This window comes from Lynx rufus, unplaced genomic scaffold, assembly GCF_022079265.1.
Source record: "Lynx rufus isolate CCGP_SWC_20201006 ecotype Redwood Valley unplaced genomic scaffold, mLynRuf1.p SCAF_9, whole genome shotgun sequence".
NCBI classification, from domain to species: domain Eukaryota; kingdom Metazoa; phylum Chordata; class Mammalia; order Carnivora; family Felidae; genus Lynx; species Lynx rufus.
The window spans coordinates 68,895,467-68,917,935 of NW_025814897.1; the positions used below are offsets into that span (position 1 = coordinate 68,895,467).

The window sequence follows — 22,469 nt, forward strand, 5'->3', positions numbered from 1 at the left end:
TTTTCATCATTTCCAGCAAGAGTCCTTGAAACACTGAGGCTTGTGCCACTCCCATGTTATCCCAAAGGAGTCTGGTTGCCATCGTGTTGCATTCATTTAAGGCAGGAAAAGTTTGGGGGAGGGGGCTGTTTCACAGGAGCCCATGGTCGGACCTTCCCATTCGTGTTTCCACCAACGTTTGGGATCCTCCTTTGTACAAGCCTTTGAGCTGCTTAGATGCGGGTGTCTGGTAAAAAATAAGAAGCCTCAGTCCTGCTGCGCTCATGAACTTGGAACTTTTCCGTCTCGAGAGGAGGTTGACAGCCATAGATCAGGGCAGGAACATAGATATACCTAAACACATTTTGGTTCACTCTCTCTTCCCGGAGCTGACTCACTCTTTCGTGGACACAAGACATGGGCCTAATAACCGTACAGGTAGAAATTCAGGGGGAGTGGAAGCTCCTCACCCAACAGCCCAGCGAAGACACTGGGGGGACAGAGTAACCGGTAGCCTTGCGTTACAAATCACTGAGCCCCCGATTCGTACCAGGATCTGTAAGGGGTGCAAATGCCAGGGGCAATGTGTCCTCTAGGTTCGAGCGCTCCCAGGCTGGAAGGACAAACACACACACACAGAGACAAGGCCAGCCGTCCCGCAAGGGGCAGATTTGGGGCGCCCTCCCTTCTCTGGGCAGCCAAGGGGCGCGGACACAGGCCCAAACGGCAAGGGCCCGAGCGCGCAGCTCCTTCCAGGGCGGAGGGCGGCGCGAGGGAGGGAGAGAGGGAAGGGAAAGGCGAGCGTGAGCTGCCTCAAATGCTTGGAATAATTCCGCTTCCGTTTGGAAAGCCGCAGCCTCAGTCCCGCCGCGCCCGCCCAGCGCCAGCTCCGCGTCCCGGCCGGCCCGCGCGCGGCTGCCCGCTCCGCCGCCATGGCTACGTCCCCGCAGAAGTCGCCCTCCGTCCCCAAGTCCCCCACTCCCAAGTCGCCCCCGTCCCGGAAGAAAGATGACTCCTTCTTGGGGAAACTCGGAGGGACGCTGGCCCGGAGGAAGAAAGCCAAGGAGGGTGAGTGCGGCCGGGCCTGGCGCGCTGCAGGGCCCGGGCCGAGGGGCCGGGACTCCGGGGCCGGGCGGGAGCGCGCCGCGGGTGCCCGGCGCGGTGGGGGCGCGCGGCGGCGCGGGAGCGCGCTGCCCGAAATGCGGGCCGGGGCCGAGCGCGCCCCGCGGGTCGTCGCTGCTGTCCCGCTCCGGGTGTCTAGGGCCCGGTGGTGCCCGGGTAGGGCGTCCCCGGGACCCGGCGACGCCCGCGCTGGGCCGGGGGCGGGCGCCGCGTGGCCCGAGGGGGCGGCCGGGCCCCCAGCCGGAGGTGGCGTCCTCCCGCAGGCCCGCGCCCGTCGTTCCCCAAGTTCCTGCGGAAACTTTCCTGGGCGCCGCGCTCGCGCTCGTTGCCCTCGTTGGCCTTTCAGAGCAGCTGGGTTCCTGGACCCACGGAACTCTAGAAGCAGCATCGACCCCCGGAGCCTGTGTCCGCCCCCAGGGACCAGCAGGGCGCTGTGATCGGCATCCTATGTTTGTGGAATGAATGAGTGGAAAAGCTGGCTTTCCTAGCGGTCGGGCCCTGTAATAAATGAGGAACTCGCAGTCAAGGAGAAAACTCGGATTAGACACACTTAGCATCACGCGCTGTGACCCTTCTGTGAACTCAGGAGTTGAGGGCTCTTGTAAAAAAACATTTTCTTTTTCCCCACCAGCATGGATTGAGGTGATCTTCCCCCACCCAGGACAATTTGCATGTAAAATATTTTGTGTCATTGGCAGATTTCACCTCTCAGATTTTGGTCTGAAAGATGAGGTGACAGTTCTGAAGAAGTTCTGGTGATAGATGTGTCGATAGAAGTTGCTTGTTGAAAGTTTTTCATGGACTGCTTAGCGGTTTGGGAAATAATCCTTTTGAGGGCTGTGATGCTGAGATGTAAAATAAGGTCTGTGTTTCTGAGGTGTCTGAAGGGGTAAAAAAAAAGAACGTCAGTGCTGAGAATTATCACACTTAACTAAGCTGCTGTTTTCTACATTGGAGTGAGCAAACATGGTTTTCCCCCAATTTGGTTATTTTGGTAAACGACGGTCTGAGTAGTATATAGCCGGTAGCAAATCATGACATCTTGGCTTGGAAAGCCCTAAACTACCCTTCTAGGCTTTTCCTACTGTATTCCTGGTATGGGCTGCTTTGCCAAGACTAAACAACTCGGAATTTCTGAAGCCTGTGGCCTACTGAGAGTGCTCACCCCACCTTTGCCCACTCTTCAGAAAAGTTTATGGTAAAAATACAGAGTTGGTCTCTCTGTATCTAGTACTGTTCATGGAGCCAGGAGAATGAGTCTGATAGTAGCCCTTCACTTCTTTCAAGTGGATTAGCCTGTTTTCTGGAGCCTTCCCTTCACCAGCACAAACATCCTCTGTTCCTCTAGTTGGTCCTCCTAGGCACGATTTTTTTTTTTTTTTTTTTTTGGCCTGCTCGCCTCCTACCCCTTCAGTTTCATTTGGGAGCCCTGCTGGAAACAGAAGGTCAACTCAATCGGGATTTTGAAAATACTGTAGTGAAGGGACTACTTTCGCAGGTGAGGGCAGGGGTAAGGGAACCCAGAAAGGACGATAAGGAACTTGGGAGCTAGCAACCGACAGGTGGAAGCTGTTACCACCTCTAGACCTGAAGGGACAGGGGGAGCAAGCCGGAACCCACAGAGAGCTGGAACTGCAGAAGGGGGTGCCGTCTGACACTGGACAGAATCACAGCTACTGTCAGGAATGTGGAGACGGAGCAGGGAGACGTTGGCACAAGAGATACTCTGTGCGTTCTCTCTTCTTGCCCCTGACTCCCTTGCTGGTGCTCCTGATTGGCTGCACCCGGTGGGACGTCACCAGGCAAGGAATCTGGACAATGCAACATGTAGGGGTCAGCTTCCTCAGGGCACAGAGCAGTGCAGAGATCATAGTGGGGAGTAGGGAAAATGAAAATCACTAGCAGACCCTCTCAAAGTGAGCTGCCCAGAAGTCCATGTAGTAGTGTGGTAGTCTGGTCCAGGTTAGAACAGGGCTGTCCCCTCCTTTGTTATGGTACAGACGCCAGGTTCCAGCAGTGCAGCGAAGGCTGTTCTTCCTTATTCTCTCAGCTACATCACACTGTTCTCTCTCACTGAGTTTCCTATCGGCTTACTCAAAGACTTTTTTTTTTAATGTGTCTTATTATTTATTTTCGAGAGCGAGAGAGTAAGCGGGGGAGGGGCGGAGAGAGAGAGGGAGACACAGAATCCGAAGCAGGCTCCAGGCTCCGAGCTGTCAGCGCAGAGCCCGATGCGGGGCTCAAACTCATGAGCCTTGAGATCATAACCTGGGGCTCAGACTTATGAACCTTGAGATCATAACCTGAGCGGAAGTTGGACGCTCAACCGACTGAACCACTTAGGCGCACCCTTACTCAAAGACATTGTTACGTTTCTTGCTCCTGAACCACCCCCTTTCTTTTTTTTTTTTTTTAAATTTTTTTTTTTTCAACGTTTATTTATTTTTGGGACAGAGAGAGACAGAGCATGAACGGGGGAGGGGCAGAGAGAGAGGGAGACACAGAATCAGAAACAGGCTCCAGGCTCTGAGCCATCAGCCCAGAGCCCGACGCGGGGCTCGAACTCCCGGACCGCGAGATCGTGACCTGGCCGAAGTCGGACGCTCAACCGACTGCGCCACCCAGGCGCCCCGAACCGCCCCCTTTCTTATCTCAGATAGCCTCAATTGGGTTTTTGAAACCAGGTGCAAGATCTTATTTGTGTCTTTGGCTATACTTAACTGTTAAGTCCTGGTTCTGTGATTCAGCCTATTAACTAATCCAGGGGATGTAAATGGTGAGTTGAAGAGCACACACTTCTTGTTAAGGGGCCCACCACCCAGCCCCAGCTGCTTGCCACCACAGGTGGTAGTTCTGTGAGCTCAAAGAAGGCAGTGGGGTTGGTCTGAAATGACCTGCTCTTGGTGTGTGCGTGCTGGGTCTCAGTGATCATTGCTGTACCTGTTAAGGGCCCGCTAACCCTCACTTCGATACTGCTAAGGTTAGATCTTGCTCTGGATCTTGCATAAACCTTCAGCTCTGTGCTTTGCAGAAACCGCTTTCTTCTATTTCCACCCTCCCAATTTTCTACAATATGATTCCTCAAGTTCACTGATATCAGTCTATCTACATATTATCTCGGTGCTTGAGCACTGAATTCTCCTGGGCCCAAGGACTGCCATTCATTCACTTGACACCTGTTGTCACACTGTAGGACACAAAGATTGGAAAGACATAACACATGTTAGATTGCTGAGTCAATAAGTTCATATGAAAATATGCTTTCCTAAGAACGCCTACTGCATACATCAAAGAATGACTGTAAATCTCAGAAGAATACATTAAAACTAGTCATCACTCCTGTGTCTTCAGTAAGAAAAAAATAACATCAGAAAGAGAAAATAGAGGTTAAAACCATGATTTTTGGGACCAGACACCTTTGGGTTTGACTTCTGGCCCAGCCCCTTATTTATTGCTATGACTTAGGACAACTTCCTTATCTCTCCAAGTGTCTGTTTTTCTTTACAAAATGGAGATATATTATGTAACATGCATAGCATGGTATGAATAATGAATGACAGCTATTAAAATCGATAATTCAATTTGACATAGTCTTTAATTTGAGATAGTCTTTTCGTTATGGACTGCAGAAGATTCTATGGGTTTTGCAGATGGCCAAGGAGCTCATGACACTATGAAGCCCTTATAATCCTGCTTTGGTCCCTTTGGAAATTAGGGATCTTTCCTTGCACGTCCACTATTCTCGATTCCAAAATGTCACATTTCAGCATTTTAGAATATCTGGGCCCATTTTCATGAGTTGTAGTTAACTGGCTTTGTTTTTCACTGTGGATCTTCTCTTTTGAGGTTCTGGTCCTCATTTATGCTATACACAGACCTCTGGTGTAGGTCCTTAGACTAGCCTTTCAGAGTCCTTTGCCAAAGGGCCCCTTTTTTCCTCCAGCTCTGTCCTCAAGACTTGCTCTTTCCAGGGACACCATCTTAAATTGTATTGGCCAGCTGAAGGTGCCCTGAACTGGGTCAGCAGCAATGATTATTCCTATCATTTACCCATTTTTTTTATTATCCCTTAGAGCTTAGCATTTTGTCCAGTGCCCAAAGTGTCCAATAAGGGCTTTAATCTGATAACTTTATAATAATTCTAGGGCTTACACCTTTGGTTATCATTGGCCTTCCAGTGTAACTGGGGAAAATCCCAAAAGTCTGCAACAGCTTTATGGAATGGGGGGGGGACCCCCAGCCCTGCTGAGCAGTCCTCTTCTTCTCCCCTAAGCAGCATACATTCTTATTTTCTAAAGTGCCTCCTCAAACCCTCACCACTCAAGCTCGAACTCAGACCTTGAGATAGAAAACTGTGTACCAGGTATGAACTTGTTCAATTTCCCTTCTTTGCCCCAGATCTACACCTCCTTTCATGCTCCTTTCCTGCCCCAGTCCCTTCAGAGAGATCCCTTGTCCCCTTGTTTGTGAGGACCATCCATTTCTGCTTCCCCCAGACTTGGCATAGCTAAATACCCTTGCCCTTGTATCTTCAATCTCTTCCATAGCTACTCTACCCCTTAACATGCTGTAAATATGCTTGAGCCTTTCCCATTTAAAGAAAGTCTCCTGATGATGATTTCCTCTTAAGCTACTCAACCAGAGGTCTTGAAAGACTTGCCTGTACTGACTTTCTCTTTCTTACTTCCTAGTCACTTCCTGACCCACTATCCTCACTCTTTCAGTAATCATTTACTGAGTGCATACCGTGTGCTAGGCACTATGCTAGGCGCTGGGGTGTCGTGGGGGGAGAAAACAGACAAAAATCCCTGCCTTCATGGAGCTTACATTCTAGCATTGGAGACTGATAATAAACAAGATAAATTGGTAAATTATGTATATTGTATTAGAGTAGTTATAGGGGCTTTAGAGCAAAATAAAGCAGGAAACAGAACATAGGGCGTTGAGGGATGAGAGATGATGGTTGACGGTGTTAAATAGGATGGCTAAAACCTCCCTGAGAAGGGTTTTGCTTTTTTTTTTTAATTTCAGAAGTGGGAGAGAGAGCACAAACTGGGGAGAAGGGCAAAGGGAGGGAGGGAGGGAGGGAGGGAGAGAGAGAGAGAGAGAGAGAGAATATCCTAAGCAGGCTCCACACTCAGCACAAAGCCCGATGGGGATCTCAGTCCCATGACCCTAGGATCATGACCTGAGCCGAAATAGAGTTGGACGTTCAACCGACTGAGCCACCCAGTCGCCCCGAACAGAGTATTCTGATAAAGACTTGCGGGAAGTGAGGGAGAGAGTCATATGTGTATCTCGGAAAAGAGCGATGCAGGCAGAGGGAATGGCGAATTCAAAGGCTCTGAGGCAGGAGTGGACGTGATGTGTTGAGAACCAGCACGGAGGTCACTGTGACTGGAGGAGAGAGCAAGCACTGTTGTGGAAGGTAGTGAGGTCTCAGGGATTAGACTGAGGGTGGGGGCAGGTTGTGCAGGACCCTCGGGGCGATTGTATGACTGGGCCTTTACTCAGAATGAGATAGGAAGGTATGGGGGGGGGTGGTGTTGCATAGAGAATAACACGACTGCACTTCTGTTTCAGCAGGATCATTGGTGCTAAGTGACTGAGGGGGTCAAAGCAGGGACACGAGCTAGGAGGCTGCTCTGATGACCCGGGAGGGTGGTGGTGGCGCCCGGAGTGGAGGGGTGGACACCGAACCCTGGATGTAGTTTGAAGATGTGGTGGGTAGGGTTTCCTGCAAGGTTGGAGGGAAGACGAGCAGATAATTGAGAGCACTCCAGGGACTTGGGTTTGAACAACTGGAGAGACAAGACTGATTTTAACTGAGCTGGAGAAGTCCACCAGAAGAGCTGGTTTGGGGAGAAAGCACGTGGTGCCTGGTCAGTAGAGGTGCCCGCTGGACGTCGCAGCGGCCATGTTGGTTCTGAGAGCCCAGTTCAGGGGCGAGGTGTCTGGGCTAGGGAGTAGAAGAGGTCCAGGGCCTGAGCCCCGAGGCTTTTGAACACTGAGGACCTGTGGAGAGAGACTGAGTGGGAGTGGCTAGTGGGACGGAGGAAGGCAGTTATGCGTGGAGTCCTGGAAGCCGTCGGGTCTTCACCTGTCCCCACTGTTCAGCTTCCCTGGCTGACGGCTCCAGGACCCACGGTCTCCTCTTCTGTCCTGATTGCACTTGGGCTCTTGACATTTCTTTTTTAGCTCTCTTTTCCTTAAAACATCTTCTCCCTTGCCGTCCTTCACACTGAAATTGCTTGCTGTGTCTCTGCCTTGTCTTTCTCAGATTCCTTCTCGGACTTTTCTCGTCTGTGTATCCCCTCAGTAGCATTTCCTGGGTTTCTGACTTCGCCGGCTTTGCTCTCTGTTTTGGGGTGTGTTTATGTTTTTCTCTCCCATGGATTATCTCACTTCCATGGCTTCAATGACCATCTGCCCATTGATGATGCCCGAATCCACATTTAAGTCCAGCTCTTTCACCTGTAGTCCAGGCACATCTTTCCACTGTCTCTTGGGTATGCCACAGGTTCCTCCAATTCAGCATTGCCCTCGAGGGAATTACTACACTGCCCACTTGCCTCAATCTGCTTTTCCTCTCCCACCATCCCACCAGTTGCTTAAGGCCATGGTCATCCTATATTTCAGAAGTCAACAACCTTTTCTTAAAGGGCAATTAGTGGGGCACCTGGGTGGCTCAGTCAGTTGAGCGACCGACTTTAGCTCAGGTCATGATCTCACGGTCTGTGAGTTCGAGCCCCGCGTCGGGCTCTGCGCTGACAGCTCAGACCCTGCAGCCTGCTTCAGATTCTGTGTCTCTTGCTCTCTCTGCCCCTCCCCTGCTCATGATCTAAGAAAGAAATAGACATTTAAAAATTTTTTTAAAAAAAGGGCAAACAGCTATTCAAGACTTTGCTGGCCCCCCACCTGTCCTCAGCTCTGCCCTTGTTACTGTAGATAATAGGTGAGTGAACACATGTGGCCATGTTCCAATAAAACTGAGTTATGGACCCTGAAATTTGAATTTCATGTAATTTTCATGTGTCGCAAAATATTCTTGTTTGTTTTCAGTCATTTAAAAATGTGAAAGCCGTTCTTAGCAGTTGGGCTGAACAGAAATAGATGCAGGCTAGCTACAGCCCATGGGCAGAGGTGGGCCCAGCCCTGCTCCATTTGTCTCCACACACAACCGTCTCTGAGGGAGACCTGCCAATTCGACCTTCCCTCCCCGCCTCGGGTCAGGCCTCACAAGTGCTCTTTGTCTCCTTTGAGATTGTTTCATTTTATAAAATTTTACTGTTTTTATTTTCCAGCTGACATGTTGTACATCCACCCTGCTAGTCCTCTGGTACTTTTTTATTCAACCCCCCCTTCATCCTTTTGCCAATATACCGTTTTATTTAAGCGCAAGGATAATATCCCCTCCGGGCAAACTTCTTAGCCTGGCGTTCAGGACCTTCTCAATTGCTCCTTGGTCTCCCCTTCTGGTCTTGCCTTCAATTCCCTTTCAGGAAGCCTCCATTTTAGCCACACCAAACCACCCTTTATTCCCCAGACACATCACGTTCTTGCGCGTTTTAACCTCTCTACATGCTGTTCCAAATTTCTGGAATGACCTTTTTCCTTTCTCTATACAACAAACTTCTATTCAGTCATTAAAACCCAATTCAGAGCTCCCCTTCAGCTTGATGCCTTCCTTAGCTCCCCCAGGGAGCGAGGTGCTTCCTCCTCTGTGGTCCCACCCCACCTTGTCCGTGGCTCTGTTGTAGCACTGGCCACATTGCACTGCGACCATCTGTGGGTGAGCCTGTCGCCCCACATGGCAAGAGCCCCCTTCCTGTAGCCCTCCTGCCTCGCATAATATTTAACGCCTAACGATATTGGAGTTTCCGTGCAGTGAATTTCCCCGTATTTACCTTGGTGAAAATAGTCCCCTGCTAACTGGTTGTGTAATCTCAGGCTTCTTCCTCTTGGCCCATTTCTAACATCGGCAGGTTAGACTACATAACCTCCGAGAGCCCTTGCAGTTCTGGCATTCTGTGATTTCTGAGCTCTCATTTCACCAGGCTTCTCTCAAATTCAGTTTTATTGTCTGTGTAGGGTGGTCTGGGAATGACATCATCACAAAGACCTCTTTCTTTCCTCCACTAATGAAGGCACCTCTGTGTCGGGAGGAGGAGATGGGAACCAGGATAAGTGGGCCCCAGCCCAAGGACACCTCCATATTAGGAATCGTGTCTCATGGAATATCTCTGTCTGGTTAACAAGCACAGTTCATAATTATGTTTTAGCCATTAGCACAGAAGAGATGAAATCCTCATGTAAACGTTTGTAAGCATCTAAAATCCTACTCTCATGGAAAAAAGAACACATTTGGGGAAAGCTCTACAACAATTCCGATTATAACAAAGCTGAAAAAAAATAAAATACTTGAAAAAAGGAATAAGCATTCTGTTAAGTTTTCAGTATGTTCTGCGGCCTGAAATCAGTTAAGAAAATCCGTATGATGGTTTTGTCTGAGGACTAGAGCCCTCAGGACAAGAAGGCCTCATCATCTAGCTTAGGCCCTGACCTCATCCCTTCTCTTCTTTTCCCTGTGAGCTCTGGGAGGGCAGGAGTCATGTCTGGTCTGCTCACATTTGCACCCCACATGCCTTGCCTGGCACCAGGTACTAAACAGGTTCTCTGCAAAATGGCTAACTAACCGCCTAAATCATCAGTGGGCATCTGATTCCTACTGAGGGTGTCCCCAGGTTACTTCAAACTTGCCGAACCTTGGATGGCAATTCTGGTCCTCTGATTTCATCCAGGCCTCGACTGCTGGGTGGGTGTGTGGGTGTGTGTGTGTGCGTGTGTGCGTGTGTGTGCGCATGTTATAAAACTACCTCCTCCTACCAGGAATCTCTTTACCCTTTGTGGAAGGACTTTATCACTTATCCCTGTTCTTTGACAAACACACAAGGCCCCCCGGACCAGAGGTTTGGGTCCTAGGATCTGGGGGTAGTGACGATGCAGTGGAGGCTGGGAGCCTGCAAGGAGGTCCGCTGGCCAAGGGCGGTGACCAGTCCGAGTGTAGAGGCCAGAGTTCTTCGTTTTCATCCAGAAAAGCTTGCCCTGTGGAAATGGTGTTGTGGGTATGCAGGACAGTGCGTGAATGATGGAGGACTGAGTGAAATAGCCTCTTGGCAAGGTTTGGGGGAGACCAAAGGCCCAAACTCTGCAAGAGAGATTCTGAATTCCTGTAATTCCCCAAAGTCCGAAGTCTCCCTGTTCGTTCCCCTGCCCTGCTCATCCCTTCCTGAGCTTCTCAGCTTCCTTTACTCACCAGGTGCCCAGGCAGGGAAATCTGCAAAACAGCCAGAGCAGGGCCACTGTCCTTGCTGCTTAATGAGAGAGCTCAATCACTACAAGACTCCCTACTCCCACCCGCCAACAGATAGAACCTACTAAAAGGGCAGACTGGCTCGCTGCACAATCTGTGAATTGTAGATGCTGTGTCCTTGCTGTGGCCCGGGACGCGCATTTGCATGGAGTGAGGATCGCTGTAGGACTCACCGAAAATCTGGTTCTACTAGTACGTGCTAAGTGATCATTCTGTCGCCGTGAACACGCCAGCCTCCTAAAGCCTGAGAAAAACCATCTTTGTGGCTAGCGTCCTGGTGTTTCTTTCACACGGGCCTTAGGGAGAAGGTGGGCCATGGATGGAAGAAGCCGTCAACTTAGTTGAAACAGAAATATTCTTTTCTTTTTAATTTTTTTTGACATTTATTCATTTTTGAGAGAGAGAGAGAGAGAGAAACAACATGAGTGGGGGAGGGGCAGAGAGAGAGGGAGACAGAATCTGAAGCAGGCTCCAGGCTCTGCACTGTCAGCACAGAGCCTGATGCAGGGCTCAAGTTCACGAAGCGTGACTTCATGACCTGAGCTGAATTCGGAGGCTTAATCGACTGAGCCACCCAGGTGCCCCAAAACAGAAATATTCTTTACTATTGCACACTTTCTCAGGGGAACAAAGAATGAACCAAATTGCTTAGCATCTAATTTTTTAACAAAAGTGTTTCTTTTTCCCATTATAAAGTTAACCCATGATTTTGGGATTTATGGGAAGATAGAAAACAGCTGTGCAAATTCCACCTCTCAAAGGCAATCACTATTATAATTTTGGTTTACTTCTGTCTGTTCTTTTTCTTCATGATAACTTTTTATAATCATAAGTATGCCATGTATATTATACAGATAAAAATCCTATAACTGTATTTTTGGTTTATTATATAAATATAATTTGTGTTACAAATATTACTAAACATATTTTTATAGGCGCATAATATTCATTGAGTGAATGTTCTCTTGCTCACCCATTTCTTTCGGTCCTCTCCCGCTCTTTTTTGTTTTGTTTTGTTTTTTCCCCTAGAAATAATGCTGCCTAAAGCTTTTTTTAAAAATTAAGAACAATTTTCCTTGGATAGAGCCCCGGAAGTACAGTTATAGGGTCAAAGGGTGCCAGTTGGCTTGTGTAACACTGATAGTTTATCATTGATGACCAAAGAGAAATTTCTGCTTTGGGGTCTGGGTGGTCTTCCCAGGAGGCTGTTGGAAAGTAAAACCAACATTGTCAGGCCAGAAGTTTCTGTTTGCTTCCAGCTAGCAGGACCAGGGCACCTAAGTTGTGGGGTGTGGGGTAGGGTTATGGGTCAGGGGAGTGCAATTTCCCTCCTGGCCAGTAACATGTTCACAGTAAGCTGTAGTACAGGCAGGTCTTTATTTCAGAACATTCTCTTGGGCCCATCCTTCCATCCGTACGTGGCCTGGTATATCAACCCAAGATGCCTGCTCTTCTAACAGGGCCCACGGTGCCTTTGGAATGGTTTTCCTTAAAGTTCCCCTGGGAGTCACCAGTGAAGGTTTGATCAACAAGTCCCTCCTTGTCTTGGTCTCTTCCTCCGCACCTCCCGACTTCGGAATTCTTGGACTTGCCCCACACTCAATCACCACAAACAGGAGGTCATGACAAGACGGTGGGGAGTGCTATGGTGGACAAATTTGGGTTGCCAGCGTTGAGGACCCCTTAGGAGACATGGTGTTTGCGAGCAGGGTCTTGAAGCCGGAGGAAGAAACCCCTCCCCACCCCAGGCTGACAGAAGAGAAGGGATAGGATTCAGGAGCCTTCTGAGTTTCCGAGGGATCTTGACTGAGTGGGCTGGGCTGATGCCTCCAGGGCTCAGTTTCCTCAACCTGCATCAGGAGTCAGCAGTCAGGTGTCTCATCTCCTCTGCTAAGAGTGGATCTGAGCCAGATGGAGCATGGAATTATCACACCCAGCACCCCAGGGAGTGTTTCTGGGGAGTCGTTTATGGAGGCCGACTCCCTCACAGGGAGTGGTGTGTCAGGGCATTTATTTCATCCTTGAATCATGCTGCGTTCCCTTCACTCATTTCCTTATCTCTTTTAAAATCCAGAAGCCCCTCCCCTCTTCCGTGCTGGGAAAATCCCAGTCGGGCAATGAGGAGCCATGAATGACGCTCTTCATGAAAACGCAGCAGGTCTCCTGGGGATCATGATGGTGATGATGTGGGACGGCCCGGAGGTGAGGCTACTAGACTGTTTCTGCTCCCTCAGTGACATCAACCCAGGTCACGGGGCTCCCCGAAACACCAAGGTGCTCCATGGAGCAGGATCCGCGCTTACTCCTTTCTGGGATGTATTCATCAGTACAACCAGTAATCTGCCAACTGCAGTATTTACATTGACTCTTCAATGCAAAACAATTCCTAGCCAACGTGGCTTTGGCCGTAGCCCCTGTGGAGAGGCAAAATTAGGGAGGGGTTCAGGAACAGGGTCTGCAAACTTAGGGGACAGGGCATTCCAGCTTCGTTGGGGCAGGCATTGAAGTGGCAGGGTGCAGAGGTTCGTGGCATCTGTTGGGTGCCTGCGTTCTGAATCAGAGAGGCTTATCCGAGTCCAGGATGGGGTCTCAGATTCAGGGGTTTGGGGCAGACACTGGTGGAACTTAGCAGGCAAGTCAGGACCCCGGCTGAGCAGGTGAGGGGCAGGAGCAGTTTATAGCCTCAGTGTGGACTTGGGAGTCACTGGCCCCACAAGCAGAGGTAAGTGAGGAGGCTCCTAATGTTTACACAGGAACCCTGGGTCTTGCCTCACTCATCCACCCCCCCGCTCCACGCCAGGCGTGGAAACAAACTTTCAGTGGAGAGGGGTTTTCCTTTTTGCCAGGGCTAAGCTATCGCTGGCTTCCAGCCCTGGTGAGGTGACCTGTGGATGACAGGTAGTTCATAGTGACAGCCGGGAGAAGCAGGGGCAGCAGGAGCCAACAGTTTTTGATGCTGTTTGCAAAAACGCAAAAGGAGGGTGACACAATTCCATTGTAAAGCAACCCAGGACACGGGGAAGTGCCGAGACAACCCTTTGCAAGGAGTAGCAATTGCTTCTTGGCTGACAGTTGCAAGGCCTCTCTTGGTGGGCTCAGTAGCCCCTCCAGCACATGTCCCAAGTGCCTGGAGCACAGAACGATCCCTTTGCCTGCTTTTCCTCTGTGCCTGTCATTATGGTAAATTACAAGGCTCCCATGATAACTATGGAGAGGCAGATTGATTCGTTCCTTGTGATTGTCGCCGTGCCGGGGTGATGGGCACCCAGATTTCACACCTTGTAATGGCCCTGCCAGGGGTGGATGTTAGCACAAGTGGGACCTGACACTTCAATAAATCTGAGACATTCTGTAGTGGAGATCAAAGTTCAGAATTGCTTAAATTGGTGTTGGAGCAGGTGGGAAACAGGAGCCCAGGGCCAGGAATTGGATAGATGGCAATTGTCGTTCCATTTGTAGGGCCCGAATGTCAGCTTTTCAAACGATATGACATCAATTTAAGTGATTTGGGCTCCCAGCTACCTCGCCTATTTAGTATTACTGGTTCTGGGAAGTGTGATTCGTGGTCTAGCGGATGCTCTAAAAAGGGGGACCTTGGGGAACCAACCCTGCTTGTATATCTGGGGTCAGAGACTTGCGTTTGTGGAGGGTTGGTAACATGGGGTTATTACTAGTCATGGGAGCGTGGATGAGCGTTTCGTCTCCTACCTGGATGTGTTGGTAACCTCCCAACTTACACTTCCAGCCATGACCTCTCTCCTGAGCTTTAGACTCATTAGGACGTATATGTCATGGCATTGTCATTTGCACACAGAGGTGAGCCTGGATTTTAACACAGGGCATGTAGTTCTCAAAGGCTTCGGATGAGGTGAGAATGTGCTCTGGCTTCTTCTTCTTCTTCTTCTTTTTTTTAACATAATTTATTGTCAAGTTGGCTGACATACAGTGTATACAGTGAGCCCTTGATTTTGGGGGTAGATTCCTGTGATTCATCGCTTCCATACAACACCTAGTGCTCATCCCAACAAGTGCCCTCTTCAGTGCCCGTCACCCATTTTCCCCCTCTCCCCCACCCCATCCCATCCCATCAACCCTTAGTACGTTCTCTGTATTTAAGAGTCTCTTATGGTTTACCTCCCTCCCTCCCTCTTTGATAATAACCATTTTGTCCCCCTTTCCTTCCCCCGTGGTCTTCTGTTAAGTTTCTCAGGTTCCACAGGAGCGAAAATGTGTAATATCTGTCCTTCTCTGACTGACTTACTTGCTTACCATAATACCCTCCAGTTCCATCCATGTTGCAGCAAATGGCAGGATTTCATTCTTTCTCATTGCCAAGTAGTATTCCAGTGTATCTCACTGTGGTTCTCATTTGCATTGCCCTGAAAGGTCATCTTTTCTTGTGCCGTTTGGACATTCGTAGATCTTCTTGGGTGCACAGGCTTTTAAGGTCCAAGGAGGTCAGTGCACCTCCCCTCAGTCCTGAGCATGAAGAGAGCTCTGGCCGCTAACCCAGAACGGTACACGCCGGGAAAATCTCATCCTCCCATTTTTTTTTTTTTTTTTTTTTAAATTGGCTGGGAGTGCCAGAGACTTGCTGCATCCTGTATGAGGTGCAACTCATCTCAACAGAATGACTGTATTCCTGAAATATTTCCTGCTGAGCAAATTGTCTTAATCCTGTTATACCACCGGCTTTCATTATTGAACTGGAAATTGACTGGAATAAAATTTTGGCCCCAAATTGTAAATGTGGAAATTCTTGATGGTATACCATTACTTTTCAAATAATGATACTAAAGACAATGATAATAACACAAATGCATCAGGGGCAAGTACTTTTGCCGAACTAAATGGGCCAGGCAATGTAGTAGATGCTTTAGATATATTAACTTATTTGATCTTCCTAACTGCCCCGTGAAATAGGTATTATTAGCAGCTTTGCCCCTTTACAAATGAGGAAAGTGAAGGGCAGGGAGGCCAGGTAACTTGCCCAAAGTCAAGGTTAATGTACTAGTTAAGGTAGCACTAGCTGCTATAATAGATAAGCCCCAGGTTCTCAGAAGGTTAACATAATAAAAGTTTATTTCTCATAGCAAAACCCCATGGCGTCATTCTTTTTTTTTTTTTTTTTTTTTTTAAGTGATCTTTACAACCTACATGAGGCTTGAACTCACAACCCCAAGATCAGGAGTCCCATGCTTCACCCACTGAGTCAGCCAGACCTCCCTCACCCCCCTTGATTGGATTGCCTCCCACGTGGTCATTCAGGGATCCAAGTACCTTGCATCTTACTGCTCTTCATTTTTCTAGGTTCTTTGAGTCCTCACCGATCAACCAAGGGGGGCTGGTGAGAAAGAGAGCAAGACTTCAGTGGGAGGCTTTTACCTGCCAGGCGTAGACTTGATGCATATTGCTTCTGCCCGCTTGCCACTGGCCAGAAGTCAGTCAGTTATGTGGCCACACCTAAGTGCAAGAGAGGCAAAGAAACACAGTTGTCTGCCCAGAGGGAAAGGAAATGAATTTTGATAAATAATACGCGTCGTTTTGCCATTGCTGGCGAGTGGAAGCCATAGGATTTGAACCTGGGTAGTCTGGCTCCAGAGACTCAACTCTTGACTCGAACATTCTACCATCTCTCTGGGAACAATGGCTCAAAGTCTGAGAAAAATGTGGCAGGTTGCACCACTTTTTACTCCATTTCCCTCCCATCTGTAACTGTGTTTGGTTGCCTAGATGCTGTGCTTGGGAATTGTCTTTGTCTTTCCGTGAGAGGCTCTGTTCTATGCATTTAATCGCCACAATCACCCCCATGAGATAGACAGTCATTATCGTTCCCGTTTTCCAGGTGAGGAGGCTAAAGCAGGGAGCTTGGTTATGTGTCCAAGGCATAAGTAAGTGGTGTCTCTGGGCTTCCGGAACCCTCACACCAAGCCACGGAGCAGGGTGGGGGCTGAAGGGAAGATGAGAGAAGGTGAGAAGGCCAAAGCCACCAAACCCCACCCAGCCAGAACCTCGTTTGGATTCTCCTTCTGCAAGTTTTTTATGGGACAGGCAGGGAAGTGTAAGCTCTCACTGGATATTTGATGATCCTAAGGAATCGCTGTTAACTTGTAGGGCGTGAGAAGGGTATCGTGGTCATGTTACAAAAGAAAGTCCTTATCTTTTCCAGGTACTTACTGAAACGTGTAGCGGGTGGCATGATGAAATGTCTAGGACTTGGCGGGGCACCAGGGTGTCTCAGTTGGTGACGCCTCCGACTCTTGGTCCTCAGCTCGGGTCATGACCTCGTGGTCTTGTGAGTTCAAGCCCCGAGTCGGGCTCTGCGCAGACAGCGCGGAACTTGGGATTCTCTCTCTCCTTGTCTCTCTTCCCCTCCCCTGCATGCTCGAGCACGCTCTCTCTCTCAAAATAAATAAACATTTTCTTTCCACGTCTAGGAGTTGCCTCAGATAATGCAGTGGAGGGATTGAGGTATAGATGGACAGAAGGGGGCCACAAACAGCTCCTTCGTGCAGAATGGTGATGGGTACATGGTGGATTGTCATTCTAGTCTCTCACTTTGGGGCGTATTTCAAATTTTCTGTAATAATGATAATAAAAAAGAAGACTGTAACGAGTGGACTCTCTGTAGCCCCCTAGACTGTAAATGAAGTGATGGGGACAGAACATGTTTGTTGAGGAACAGCTGAGCGGCCTGGAATGTTTTCTAAAGCAGGTCCTCAGGGACCCTGTTTGGGAGCTATTGGCCCGTGTGTGAATTCTGATTCTGAGATTCTCCCAGAGGCGGCCTTTAGTGCCTGGAGAACTGAGCTCGGGAAGATGAGCCTGGGGCCTCCGAAAGGCAGAAAGCACAGACTCCCGGGGTGAGAGGGATCCAGGCAAAGTCTGGGCTTTGCCCCGGCCCAGTGGCCTCAGCCCTGGCTAGCTGTGCAGCCCGTGACAAATATCTCGCTGAAAGGTGCAGCACGGCCCCAGGCCTCAGCTGCACTTTAATTAAACACTGAAAATCCATCAAAGACTCGGCCTTCTCAGCCGGCCAGTTCTCGGAGTCCCAGGTGAAGCCAGCTCTGGGCTGGCTGCGGGCCAGGAGGAAGGTGCGCCGCGGGCCCTCCCAAGTCCCTGGCTAAAATCAACAGCCAGGGCTCCGCAGCCCAGCTTCTGACCTGATGCAAATTAAGCTTGGCATTTGGAGATGGTATTAAATTGTCCTAAATCAATATTCTAGTGGCAGGATCAGAACAATTAAAAACCCCGATTTCCTCCTCAGATTGTTGGAGTACATGTGACTATGAATTGTCAGTTCACTTTTAAAACTCAGCAGGTTGAGAAAGGCGGAGGTCTGCTTGGTGATGCGCCAGGCATAGTTTATTCCAACCTCAGCATCTCTTCCTGTTTTTACATGTGTGCGACATATGTCAAGCGCACAGGGCCGTTCATATATGATATAACGTGTATGATGTAACATCTAATCCCTGCAGCAACCCCAGGAGGCTCTGTCATCCCCCCTTTACAGAGGAGGAAACTGAGGCTCAGAGAGGTGAAGTCACTCGCCCAAGGTCTCAGCTACTAAGTGGTAGGGTGAGAATTTGAATTAATTTCTACAAGCTCAAGGCCAATGCTTTGCCCTCTGTAACACAGCTGGCTTTTCCCAATATAGTGTTTATTTTTCATTCATCATGATAATTAATAGCGAGGAATGAATGGCAACAATAGTGACTGTTTAATAATTTTGTTTCTCTGGTCTTAAAAGTTGGTGGCAATTTTTCTAGTTTGTCCACTTGTTCAACAAACGTTTATTGAGAAGCAGCCTGGTAGGGAGGTTTCTGGGCTCGGGAGTCCGCCAGACTGGTCCCACCCACCACGTCTGGGCTGTGTGACCTGGTACAAGTTTATCATCGTCTCTGAGCCCCAGCTTCCTCATCTGTAAAATGGGATGTTACTAGTACTCACGCCCCAGGGTTGTCATTAAAATAAAAGGAGTTGGTACTCGCAAAGTGTTTAAAGTAAGGCCTGGCTCTCAGTGGGCATTCTATCAACCTGAGCCCCTGGCGGATGCTGTCAGGGCCCTGGAGGAAGAGCTGTGTCTATGTGCTCTCAGAACTCCCCTCTTCTGTTTAGTCAGTTAATATTATTGCTTCTATTTTTATTAAACCAGCTAAACATGTTTAGGTTTATGGTAAAGAATTCAAAGAGTTGGGGCGCCTGGGTGGCTCAGTCAGTTAAGCATCTGACTTCGGCTCAGGTCACGATCTCACGGCTTGTGAGTTTGAGCCCCTCATCAGGCTCTGTGCTGACAGCTCAGAGCCTGGAGCCCGCTTTGGATTCTGTGTCTCCCTCTCTCTGTGTCCCTCCCCTGCTTGCACTCTGTCTCTCTGTCTCTTTCTCTGTCTCTCAAAAATAAATAAAGATTAAAAAAAAACTTTTTTAAAAATTCAAAGAGGCCAGAAAGAAAAACTGAAAAAAAAGTAAGGGCTCCTTTCTACTTTCCTATAGTTAGGACTTAGATAGAGTAGTGTAACCTGTGATAATAATAATGATGATGATGATGATAGTATATGATAATGTAATAATAGTGTGTCAGAAATGCTCTGTTGCACAAGCATACACACTTGTCTTGTTTTTATACAACTGGAATACCACGGTAACGGGTGTTCAGCAGTCCATACTTTTCCACTTACCCACTTACCTGTCTTAGGTACAGACATACCTCATTTTACTACACTTTGCTTTATTGCGTGTCGTGAATATTGCTTTTTTTTTTTTTTTTTTTTATAAATTGAAGGTTTGTGACAACCCTGTGTCAGGCAGGCCTGCCGGTGCCATTTCTCCAAGAACATTTGCTCACTTCATGTCTCTCACAATATTTCAATATTTCAAACTTCATCATTGTTTGTTACATCCATCTGCGGTCAGTGATTATGCCTTGCTGAAACTTGAGATGATGGCTAGCATTTTCTAGCGAAAAATATTTTAAATGTTTTTTAAAAGAGGTCTAAACATTTTTAAGACATAATGTTACTGCACACTTCGTGGATTATACTACAGTGTAAACATAATTTTTATATACACCAGGAAACCAAAAAGTTCATTTGATTCACTTTATTGTGGTATCTGCTTTATTGCGGTAGTCTGGAACCAAACCTACAGTATCTCCAAGATATACCTGTGTCTTTCACATATGGATGTACCTAATTTTTAAGCAACTTTATGCATTGTCTGGATGTGCCATAGTTAAATTTAACCATCTCCCTATTGTTTTTACTAGGGTTTTGCTACTCCAAACAGTGCTGCATTAAACATGCTTGCAAACAAATAAAAGCATTCTGTATCTGTTTATCTGTATAATATAATAAACTCTTAGAGATGGAATTGCGGAGTCAAAAATGTGTTAGGTCTGAATTCTGTTGGATATTACCAAATTGCTTTCGAGAAGGAAATACTAGGGGGGAAAATGCTACCCACACTTTAAAATTCATATTTCTTAGTGTTACAGCTCTTTTAGAATTTGTCTAGCAGGTTTTCCGGTTTTTACCGGAAGACCCCCTCCACAAAAAAAGAAAAAAAATTAAAAAAAATAAAATAAAATTCATATTTCTTGTTAATCAGTTTTGAAAGAGAGGGTGGAAATGAGCAGTTAGCCTGATCTCTCATTTTATTGGAAATGCTTCTCCTTGGCCACAAATTTTTAGACATTACATTCTCTGGCTCCCCCCCTCAGTTCTTGATACAGAGAGAATGTTCTGGATTTCGAGGCAAAATCCCATGTGTGCTTCATTCTCTCTGCACTCCCAGGCCCCCTGCCCCCCATTCTCTGAGGGAAGGACTTCTGTTCTCTCTTTAAGTTTCAGGATAAATGGGGCTCACAGAGGCCCAGATTTCTCATGGGAGGAGAGAGTCACACAGGAACATCTTCAAGTGGGTATCTGAAGCCAGTGTCTGGCTAAGCGTCGGCCAGCCTGGCCCAGGCCTTTCTGCCTCCTCGAATTCCTCCAGGCCCACAAACAGCTGGGTGCCGCCAGTGTCCTTCCTTCTGCGTCCGACAGGCTGATTTCCTTTTAGGGATGACTGCCTCCACCCACCCCCAGCCAACCAGGAGCAGAAAACCCCATGACGAAGATAATAAATTGCATCCAGGGCCACGGAGGAGGGGAGAGAAATGACTCACAAGCCCCTACATCCTCCTGCCACATTCCAAGAGCTGCCTTCCTTGGGGCTTAAATCACTCCCTGGGAGCAACACCCTGAGCGGATGGTGGAGGAAGGCCAGCTGTTGTTGCTGGCTGGATGAGGCGGGTGGGGTGAGGGCCCTGGCTGGAAACAAGTCCTGGAATTTTTCTTTAGAATGGGCTGGTGATCCTGGCTCCCCCTGGGAACAAGGCATGGGGCATTTCTGCCCTCAAGGGGCTTGTGCTGTAGCCTCTAGAGCCCCCTGTCCTCTTGCCCAGTGCCCTGGAGGGAGACAGACCTAACAGTCTGGTGACCCTGGGCAAGTCACTTCATTTCCCTGAGCCTCAGTTCCCCCCCCCCCAACCCCTACAAATGGGAAAGAAGAATTCAGTACCAGTCTCCAGGGTTATTAATAATTAATGAGCTAATTCATGTCAAGTGCTTAGCATGGAGGCTGGCTCACCTTAAACACTTAGTATTACTTGCTATTATTGCTACTGCTACTGCTCCTCTCGACAATTCTGCAAATAAAAAATTAGGAAATGTGGTCTGGCCGTGGCTCTCACCCCTGCCCGTGATTTATAATAATGATTGTGAACATTTATGTAGAGCTTACTGTGTTTTAGAGCTTTATGTATGTTGACTCATTTAATCCTGCGAACCCCATGAGTAGCTACGCTGTAGGTTCTGTTACTATCCCCATGTGTGAATATACCAAGGCGCAGAGAGTTGAACCTCTAGCCCAGTTAGGAAATAGTGGAGCCAGGATTCAGACCCAGGTTGTCAGCTCTAGAAGTTACTTTCTTTAAATTTGATTCTTTTTAATGTTTGTTTATTTTTGAGAGAGAGCAGGGGAAGGGCAGAGAGAGAGGGAGACACAGAATCAGAAGCAGGCTCCAGGCTCTAAGCTGTGAGCATAGAGCCCTACGCGGGGCTCAAACTCACGGACCACGAGATCATGACCTGAGCCGAAGTCGGACACTTAACTGGCTGAGCCACCCAGTTGTACGTAAAAGGTACTTTCTTAACCACTATGTCATCCTGCCTCTCAATATGTGTTTGTATATTTCTATAGGACAGTTTTCTAAAGATACAGCAGTCAAGTGATGTTTATTTTTTTTTCTTTTTGCTTGCATTAAAAGAAAATGTTGGTTTTAGAGGCTCCTGGGTGGCTTAGTAGGTTGAGTCTCCCGACTTCGGCTCAGGTCATGGTCTCGTGGTTCATGAGTTCGAGTCCTGCATCAGGCTCTGTGCTGACAGCTCAGAGCCTGGAGCCTGCTTCAGTTTCTGTGTCTCCCTCTCTCTGCCCCTCCCTGGCTTGTACTCTGTCTCTGTGTCTCTCTCAAAAATAAATAAACATTAAAATATTTTAAAAAATAATAAAAAAATAAAAGTAATGTGCCAATATATGCTTCCCACAGTAGTCTATGAGAGTGCCTGCTTACATCCTTTTCTGCATTCACTATTATAATTTGATTAAGGGAACAATCTTAATTGTTTTGAGTTGCTTTGATTGTTGATGAGGTTGAATGTTTTCTGCGTGCGTAGCCATTTATATTTATCTTTTGCTTTGTACTCAGTTGGGCGCTAGAATCAAATGTTACTATCTTGCACAGATTTCACCCTACTTTAGATCAGAAGCCGAGTAAATCCATACATAAAGTCTGTACATACTGATGTATGGTATCTCCATTATTTAGATCCTTCCCTTTTTTCTGCTGCCAGAACTGGGGGACGCTTTTATGTGATCTTGATGGTGGTTTTTGTCTTTGCACCAATAATGTAGTAAGTATATGGTCTGAATATTTGTGAATATGTTGTGAACGTGT

The 22,469-nt window shown here is 48.0% G+C and overlaps 1 protein-coding gene and 1 non-coding gene across 2 annotated transcripts in view; both read left to right on the top strand.

Annotated features, from left to right (window-relative positions):
- The first annotated feature begins 911 nt into the window (after nt 1–911).
- PARVA (parvin alpha) overlaps nt 912–22,469 on the top strand; it is a 169,910-nt gene continuing 148,352 nt past the window's right edge. Inside the window, exon 1 of the mRNA XM_047071782.1 lies at nt 912–1,047. Coding sequence (XP_046927738.1) covers nt 912–1,047 — 136 coding nt within the window. The remainder of the gene's footprint in view (nt 1,048–22,469) is intronic.
- Nucleotides 19,957–20,018, top strand: LOC124506558 (U7 small nuclear RNA). Its single transcript, XR_006960808.1, has one exon. It is a non-coding gene; the product is annotated as a U7 small nuclear RNA (small nuclear RNA).